This window comes from Lucilia sericata, unplaced genomic scaffold, assembly GCF_015586225.1.
Source record: "Lucilia sericata isolate MDLA Ls3-8-SP2 unplaced genomic scaffold, ASM1558622v1 Contig001845F_arrow, whole genome shotgun sequence".
NCBI lineage: Eukaryota > Metazoa > Arthropoda > Insecta > Diptera > Calliphoridae > Lucilia > Lucilia sericata.
The window spans coordinates 40334-49177 of record NW_023995739.1 but is presented as its reverse complement, the minus strand read 5'-3'; the positions used below and the strand labels follow the sequence as shown (position 1 = coordinate 49177).

At 30.5% G+C, this 8844-nt stretch overlaps 1 protein-coding gene across 1 annotated transcript in view; it reads left to right on the top strand.

The window, feature by feature from the left end:
• Window positions 1–2948: 2948 nt before the first annotated feature.
• LOC119612847 (neuropeptides capa receptor) overlaps window positions 2949–8844 on the top strand; it is a gene marked incomplete at its 3' end in the record, with an annotated part of 29246 nt that continues 23350 nt past the window's right edge. The window contains exons 1-2 of the mRNA XM_037968719.1: window positions 2949–3051; window positions 5733–6621. Coding sequence (XP_037824647.1) covers window positions 5941–6621 — 681 coding nt within the window. The remainder of the gene's footprint in view (window positions 3052–5732; window positions 6622–8844) is intronic.

The following is an 8844-nucleotide window of genomic DNA, read 5'->3' as shown; positions in this document are numbered from 1 at the left end:
GTAGTCTATAGTCTGGACTATAGAGTAGTCTATAGTCTGGACTATAAAGTAGTCTATAGTCTGGAGTATAAAGTAGTCTATAGTCTGGACTATAGAGTAGTCTGTAGTCTGGACTATAGAGTAGTCTATAGTTTGGACTATATAATAATCTATAGTCTGGACTATAGAATAGTCTATAGTCTGGACTATAGAATAGTCTATAGTCTGGACTATAGAGTAGTCTATTTTCTGGACTGTAGAGTAGTCTATAGTCTGGACTATAGAGTAGTCTATAGACTGGAATATAGAGTAGTCTATAGTCTGGAATATAGAGTAGTCTATAGTCTGGACTATAGTCTGGTCTATAGTCTGGACTATAAAGTAGTCTATAGTCTGGACTATAGAGTAGTCTTTAGTCTGGACTATAGAGTAGTCTATAGTCTCGACTATAGAGTAGTCTATAGTCTGGACTATAGAGTAGTCTATAGTCTGGACTATAAAGTAGTCTATAGTCTGGAGTATAAAGTAGTCTATAGTCTGGACTATAGAGTAGTCTGTAGTCTGGACTATAGAGTAGTCTATAGTTTGGACTATATAATAATCTATAGTCTGGACTATAGAATAGTCTATAGTCTGGACTATAGAGTAGTCTATAGACTGGAATATAGAGTAGTCTATAGTCTGGACTATAGAGTAATCTATAGTCTGGAATATGGAATAGTCTATAGTCTGGACTATAGAATAGTCTATAGTCTGGACTATAGAGTAGTCTGTAGTCTGGACTATAGAGTAGTCTGTAGTCTGGACTATAGAGTAGTCTATAGTTTGGACTATATAATAATCTATAGTCTGGACTATAGAATAGTCTATAGTCTGGACTATAGAATAGTCTATAGTCTGGACTATAGAATAGTCTATAGTCTGGACTATAGAGTAGTCTATTTTCTGTACTATAGAGTAGTCTATAGTCTGGACTATAGAGTAGTCTATAGTCTGGACTATAGAGTAGTCTATAGTCTGGACTATAGAGTAGTCTATAGTCTGGACTATAGAGTAGTCTATAGTCTGGACTATAGAGTAGTCTATAGTCTGGACTATGGAGTAGTCTATAGTCTGGACTATAGAGTAGTCTATAGTCTGGATTATAGAGTAGTCTATAGTCTGGACTATAGAGTAGTTTATAGTCTGGACTATAGAGTGGTCTATAGTCTGGACTATAAAGTAGTCTATAGTCAGGTCTATAGAATGGTCTATAGTCTGGACTATAGAGTAGTCTATAGTCTGGATTATAGAGTAGTCTATAATCTGGACTATAGAGTAGTCTATAGTCTGGACTATAGAGTGTTCTACAGTATGTACTATAGAGTAATCTATTGTCTGGACTATAGAGTAGTCTATAGTCTGGACTATAGAGTAATCTATAGTCTGGACTGTAGAGTAATCTATAGTCTGGACTGTAGAGTCGTCTATAATATGGTCGTCCTTAATCTGGATTATAGAGTCGTCTATAGTTTGGACTATAGAGTCATCTATAGTATGGACTATAGAGTCGTCTATTGTCTGGACTATAGAGTCGTATATAGTCTGGACTATAGTGTCGAATATAGGCTGGACTATAGAGTCGTCTATAGTCTATATTAAAGAGTAGTCTATTATCTTGACTATAGAGTAGTATATAATCTGCACTGTAATGTCGTCTATAGTCTGGAATACAGAGAGAGTCGTCTATAGTCTAAAAACGACCCTGTAGTTTTTACACTGAACTACAAAGTCGTCTGTGGGCTGGACTATATTTGTTTGAAATTTTGCTAAAATTTTATTTGTGATCTTCGAATATATAAAATATTTATTTTACTTCTTCAAGGTTAGAGGAAATTTACTTAATACTCTTGGATAAAATTATTAGTCTAGACTATAACTGGTGGCAGTAAGATTTTCAATTGCAAGCAAATTAATAATATTACGCTTGGAAATGAATTTTAACGCATTTACATAAAAACAACTAAATTAAATAAATAGTTGAATTCATTACATACTAGTGAATAAAATATATCTCTTTAATTTTTCAATTCAATTTGCCACTCTGTTATCATTTCTCAATATAAAACTTTTTTATCTTTAACATGTAGAGGGAACACAGTGTTTTAAAATCATATAAAAAAGTAGAAATAAAAAGTAATTTGTAGTTTCATATTGCGGTATTACTGATTCAGTTAAATTTGATTAATTTTTATTACTCGTTTAATAAACAATATATGTACGAGTTTAAATTACGCTTTAAATTTTATTTTATATTTTTTTAATTTATTTGTACTATTTTTCATCTCTTCATCGCCAGTGTATCTCGCTGTGTGTAGCTAACGTTAGAGATAGTGAGAGATAAAGTGAAATTACTGCAGTATTAAACATCATTTTTTTTTTATTGTTTAAACATTCATTTGTTTAATTATTGTTCATTCGTTCATATACACACAATCACACATATTCAAACTCAAACAACCACCCACCACATCCACTAACCGTCCGCTTTTACAGTTTCTACGATAACCACAGTCCGCTTTTACGCTCGCTCGTTGATTCTGCACAATTTTCACCCAATTTCGTTGTTAATTTATCGTTATTTTTTTGTAATTTAATTTTTTGCTTTTTGATTTTTTTCACGGTAATTGTAGTAAAACCAATGAATACTTTTAGTATGTGAAATTAAAACGCGTAAATGTTGGCTTTTTTTGTTGTTGTTCGATTTTTTAAGTGAATATTGTTTTCAATAAATTTCATTAATGCTATAAATATCAAGCTGGAATTTATATAAAAAAAATATAAAAAATCTTTATCTTTGAAATTAAAAAATTTCCATAAAAAATTAAGAAGAAAAACAATTTTAAAGTGTTAGTTACCAAAAAAAATAATAATTTTTGAAAAGTCTTACTTAAATAAAGTGTTATTTCTAGAGAAGTGTTTTGAAATATTTTAATAAATTAATAACTAACCTTCAATAATAATTAATAGCAAACGTGTTATACATATAATATTCATATACACTTCAGCGTTTAAATATTTATAAAATAAATTGTAAGTTTTTAATCAACCATATGTAAATCTATTAAATCAAGAAATAATATTATAAAAGTACATTGCGCAGTGGGTCAGAATAGAAATTTTTTGAAAAAATCTGCCATTTCAAAACGGATTGTTCAATCGGGATAAATTTGTACATAGTCGTAGCCAAAAAGTATTGTGAATGGACCCCTCACCTCCTCTAGGGGAGGAGGTAGCGCTATGGGCGCTCAAAAAGGGGTAAATTCGTGAGCCATATATTTGTCATTTCCCATCCGATTTCAAAGACTTTATTAAAAATCCGAAGTAGTACTTAGATAGTTAGTTCGTTAGTTAGTTAGTTAGTTAGTTAGTTAGTTAGTTAGTTAGTTAGTCAGTTAGTTAGTTAGTTAGTTAGTCAGTTAGTTTAGTTAGTTAGTTAGTTAGTTAGTTAGTTAGTTAGTTAGTTAGTTAGTTAGTTAGTTAGGTTAGTAGTTAGTAGTTAGTAGTTAGTTAGTTAGTAGTAGTTAGTTAGTTAGTTAGTTAGTTAGTTAGTTAGTTTAGTTAGTTAGTTAGTTAGTTAGTTAGTTAGTTAGTTATAGTTAGTTAGTTAGTTAGTAGTTAGTTAGTAGTTAGTTAGTTAGTTAGTTAGTTAGTTAGTTAGTTAGTTAGTTAGTTAGTTAGTTAGTTAGTTAGTTAGTTAGTTAGTTAGTTAGTTAGTTAGTTAGTTAGTTAGTTCGTTAGTAGTTAGTTAGTTAGTTAGTTAGTTAGTTCGTTAGTTAGTTAGTTAGTAGTTAGTTAGTTAGTAGTTAGTTAGTTAGTTAGTTAGTTAGTTAGTTAGTTAGTTAGTTAGTTAGTAGTAGTTAGTTAGTTAGTTAGTTAGTTAGTAGTAGTTAGTTAGTTAGTTAGTTAGGTAGTTAGTTAGTTAGTAGTTGTTAGTTAGTTAGTTAGTTAGTTAGTTGTAGTTAGTTAGTTAGTTAGTTAGTTAGTTAGTTAGTTAGTTAGTTAGTTAGTTAGTTAGTAGTTAGTTAGTTAGTTAGTTAGTTAGTTAGTTAGTTAGTTAGTTAGTTAGTTAGTTAGTTAGTTAGTAGTTAGTTAGTAGTTAGTTAGTTAGTAGTTAGTTAGTTAGTTAGTTAGTTAGTTTAGTTAGTTAGTTAGTTAGTTAGTTAGTTAGTGTTAGTTAGTTAGTTAGTTAGTAGTTAGTTAGTTAGTAGTTAGTTAGTTAGTTAGTAGTTAGTTAGTTAGTTAGTTAGTTAGTAGTTAGTTAGTAGTTAGTAGTTAGTAGTTAGTTAGTTAGTTAGTTAGTTAGTTAGTAGTAGTTAGTTAGTTAGTTAGTTAGTTAGTTAGTTAGTTAGTAGTTAGTTAGTTAGTTAGTTAGTTAGTTAGTTAGTTAGTAGTTAGTTAGTTAGTTAGTTAGTTAGTTAGTTAGTTAGTTAGTTAGTTAGTAGTTAGTTAGTTAGTTAGTTAGTTAGTTAGTAGTTAGTTAGTTAGTTAGTTAGTTAGTTAGTTAGTTAGTAGTTAGTTAGTTAGTTAGTTAGTTAGTTAGTTAGTAGTTAGTTAGTTAGTTAGTAGTTAGTTAGTTAGTTAGTTAGTTAGTTAGTTAGTAGTAGTTAGTTAGTTAGTTAGTTAGTAGTTAGTTAGTTAGTTAGTTAGTTAGTTAGTTAGTTAGTAGTTAGTTAGTTAGTTGTTAGTTAGTTAGTTAGTTAGTTAGTTAGTTAGTAGTTAGTTAGTTAGTTAGGTTAGTTAGTTAGTTAGTTAGTTAGTTAGTAGTTAGTTAGTTAGTTAGTTAGTTAGTTAGTTAGTTAGTTAGTTAGTAGTTAGTTAGTAGTTAGTTAGTTAGTTAGTTAGTTAGTTAGTTAGTTAGTTAGTAGTTAGTAGTTAGTTAGTTAGTTAGTTAGTTAGTTAGTTAGTTAGTTAGTAGTTAGTTAGTTAGTTCGTTAGTTAGTTAGTTAGTTAGTTAGTTAGTTAGTTATTTAGTTAGTAGTTAGTTAGTTAGTTAGTTAGTTAGTTAGTTAGTTAGTTAGTTAGTTAGTTAGTTAGTTAGTTAGTTAGTTAGTTAGGTTAGTTTGTTAGTTAGTAGTTAGTTAGTTAGTTAGTTAGTTAGTTGTTAGTTAGTTAGTTTAGTTAGTTAGTTGTTAGTTAGTTAGTTAGTTAGTTAGTTAGTTATTAGTTAGTTAGTTTAGTTAGTTAGTAGTTAGTTAGTTAGTGTTAGTTAGTTAGTTAGTTTAGATAGTCGTATTCCTCAGTAGTTACTTCTTGTAGGAATCTGAATTGACAGACTTCTGAACGCCCTTTCCATTATTTGTTTAGGATAAAATATACGTGTCGATAACCTTAGTTTAAATAACACAGGTCTACGAATTTTAACTTACAAACCAAAGTTTACTTTTCGAAAGAATTGAGCTGCGTTGGATCAAAAATTATTTGTCGGCTGGTGTAATTATATCACTTCTACTGCAATTTTACAGCTGACATTGCATTGATTTACTGATATCAAAAATTATGTACTTATATATTCGTCTTATAAAATTTGCATGAAAACTGGTATATGAAACAATAGATTATAAATCACAAATGTCATTAATAGCGAAAAGCTTTAATATGAAAAGTTAATTCTTTAAGAAATTTAAGAAAAAATTAAGTTTTAGATATAATAAAAAGCCGCCTTTAATAAATTTCTTAATTTAATGTATTTTTCTCTCAATCTCTACTTTCAGAAAATTTCCTAGAAGTTTCAACAAGATAAAGTTTTGAATGAGAAAAACAAAATAAACATAACCCAAAGCTATTTCGAATAAAGCTAAAATGTTAAAGTGAAGAAAAGAAAAGAATTTCCAAGAAATATCAGATAATTTACACAAGACCAGCACAAAAGTACTAAAACACAAAAAGTAACAAGAAAAAAACCGCCCCCCCAAACAAAATATGATTGAAATGTTTGATGTGAACAATTTAAATGCGACAGCCACAATAACAAATATAATAGAAAATGTTAATCAAAGTAATAACACTAATAATGATAATCTGCTATTGTCCTCCTCCTACTCCGCCATTACAACGTCGTCATCGTCTGCCTACGCGAGCCAACAACAAAATGACACCACGGACACAACAATGTTGCTCACGGATTTGGTAGTGAATGCCACGGCGGCTGTTGTTGATTATGCCACACAATGGTTGACAACAACAATAGCAACAACTGCCGCAAATTTAACCAGTAGTATCAGCAATGAAACCACAACCACATTGTTTCCACCCACCGATAGTATTTTAAATTATACCATACCATCATTGTCGTCGTCGTCATTATTTGGCGACAGCAGCAGTAGCAGTTTTACAAATTTTTCAAATCCTGCCAACGACAACAACATCATCAACACCACCACTAGTAGTACCACCTCCACGATGTTATCATCAGCATCCTCCTCTCCATTTATACTAAATGCTGATCTCATTGGAGAAAATACAAAATTAGCTGATGATAGCAATTACTATGATGACATGCATGAATGTCATCCAGAAAATCCAAACTTTAATTGTTCACGCTCCGATTATATGTTATTCATTTTGGGACCCCAAACAATGCCGCTCTTTAAATCTCTGAGTGTAAGTTTAATGAAATTTTAAAAGATTTAAGTTGAAGTTTTTTTTTTAATTTATTTGTTATTTCGGCACCCTACACCATTATGGTGGGGAAGATATTATGCGTTTGTGCTGACCAATCTAGCGACCCCTCAGTTTCTGAGTTGATTAAGCTATGTCCGTCCGGCTGGTTGGCAATGTAGACTTTATATGCAAGATTGAAGGACTTGCATATATAAAGTGGATCTGAAGAGGGATTTGGAGCATACTTGGTGTAGAGTATTATACTGTCGGCTCTATAGTGAATTTGGCCCTTTATAGTAAATTTAGTTTCCTTTTTTGTTAGTGTCTAACACATGGCATTATTTAGTAGTTATTATCCTTTTCCTTTTTTTTTTTTTGATATTTTTATTTTCTATTAAGAAACGAAGCAACAATTTTGTTTTCTGGGGTAAAATTTATTTTTACTTATAGTTGCTAAATGATGCGTGATTTCAACTACTGAATTTTAATGGAACTTATTTACTTTATACACTTCGTTATTAAAGATAAGGTTATCTATAGGAGCGAGTCATAGTATAAATATAAGGAAATTTGGTCCATAATTTTAGCAATTTTTGTCTAACCATAGTTTGTACTCGAAATTTTCAATTCAGCTAATAATTTAGTAATTCAGCACAGCTGAATGTGAATTTTATAGCTTATTTAGACATAAGTGATTGTAAGTTTTAAATTTTAGAACAAAAAATTTAATTCAGCTAATGAAATTTTAAAAAAATGTTCAATACAGCAAAACTTCCCAAAACAGATTTTTAATTCATCTGCAAAATTTTCAATTCAGCTTAAAATAAAACAATTTATCTGCAGAGAACTTATCTCTAACAAACTTTTCTGCTTGAATTTGGCAATTCAGCTAATAAAAAACTTATTCAGCACAGCTGAATACAGATTTTATAGTATATTTATATATAGTTGATATTTAATTTTAAATTTTAAAACAAAATCTTTAATTCAGCTAATGAACATTTCAAAAATTTTCATATTTTCTAGGGAATTTTTAATTCAGCTTAAGAAATATTTAATTCAGTGAACCTCTTAAATCTCTAACACACCTTTTTGCTTGAAATTCTCAATTCAGCTAATAAATAAGTTATTCAGCAAAGCTGAATATAAATTTTATAGCTTATTTGTACGTAATTGATTGTAAATTTAAAATTTTTCTAATTCAGCTAATCTAAATTATCAAAATCTTCAATTCAGCTAAACTTTCAAACTAATTTTTAATTTAGTTGTCAAAAATTTTAATTCAGCTTAGGGAAACTCAAATGTTGAACTTTAATTTGAATTAAAATTAATGCTTTTTAAGAAAAATCTTAGCTTTTGAATCCTTTGTACAATATTTTTGATAGCAACCATTTCCATATTTTTGATCAATTGGAATCCGCAAAAAAAGAACGGTGGAAACCAATTAGTAGTCTGCCAAGTTATTGCCAATTGCCAATAACTTTTTTATAAATAGATTTTATTAAGTATCGCAACATAATTTAGAGCACTACCATGATGGTTTATTAGGCTATTATGTGCTCTTGTTCTAGGTTCGTTTTAAACGAACCAACTTAGAGCTATCGATATTCGGCTTTGGCCTCGATCAAGCAGCATTTTTGATGAATCCTACTATTCGCAAGTATTTTTAAATTGCTGCTTGAATAACTCTTGTTTAGTGTCATAACAATCTGCCATTGAGTAATGCCACCGATTCATGGTCTTCACCACTTCTGAACCGCACAAGCTATCTCTCGCACGTTGAAAACCACCTTCACCATTAGCTTAGGTGAGCAATCGGTGTACTAAAGTGATTCGGGCATATTGTGTGATCCTTTCCAGAGTCTCTGACAGATATGTATGTGCTCCAGAGTTTCACTGTCCTCTCTATATGATCTACATTTGCCTGAGTTTTATATAACTGTACCAGTAATCCTGTGCGTCCACTCAGAATATGTACCATCATACTAACTTCTGACATGCTCATTTTGAGGAGGGTTCTCGTCTTGATCTTGTTAGGGTCACGCCATAGGATCATCGTTGCCGACCACTCCCGACTGACTAGGTATCCGTATAACGTAAACCTTACCTCTGGGAGAGTATTCGGTTAGAGCTTTCTTGCAATCCAATACTGTCTTAGATTTAACTTTATCACCTGACAGCGCCCTTATTGCTTCTGGTTGTCGGTAAATATGTTAAGCCCTG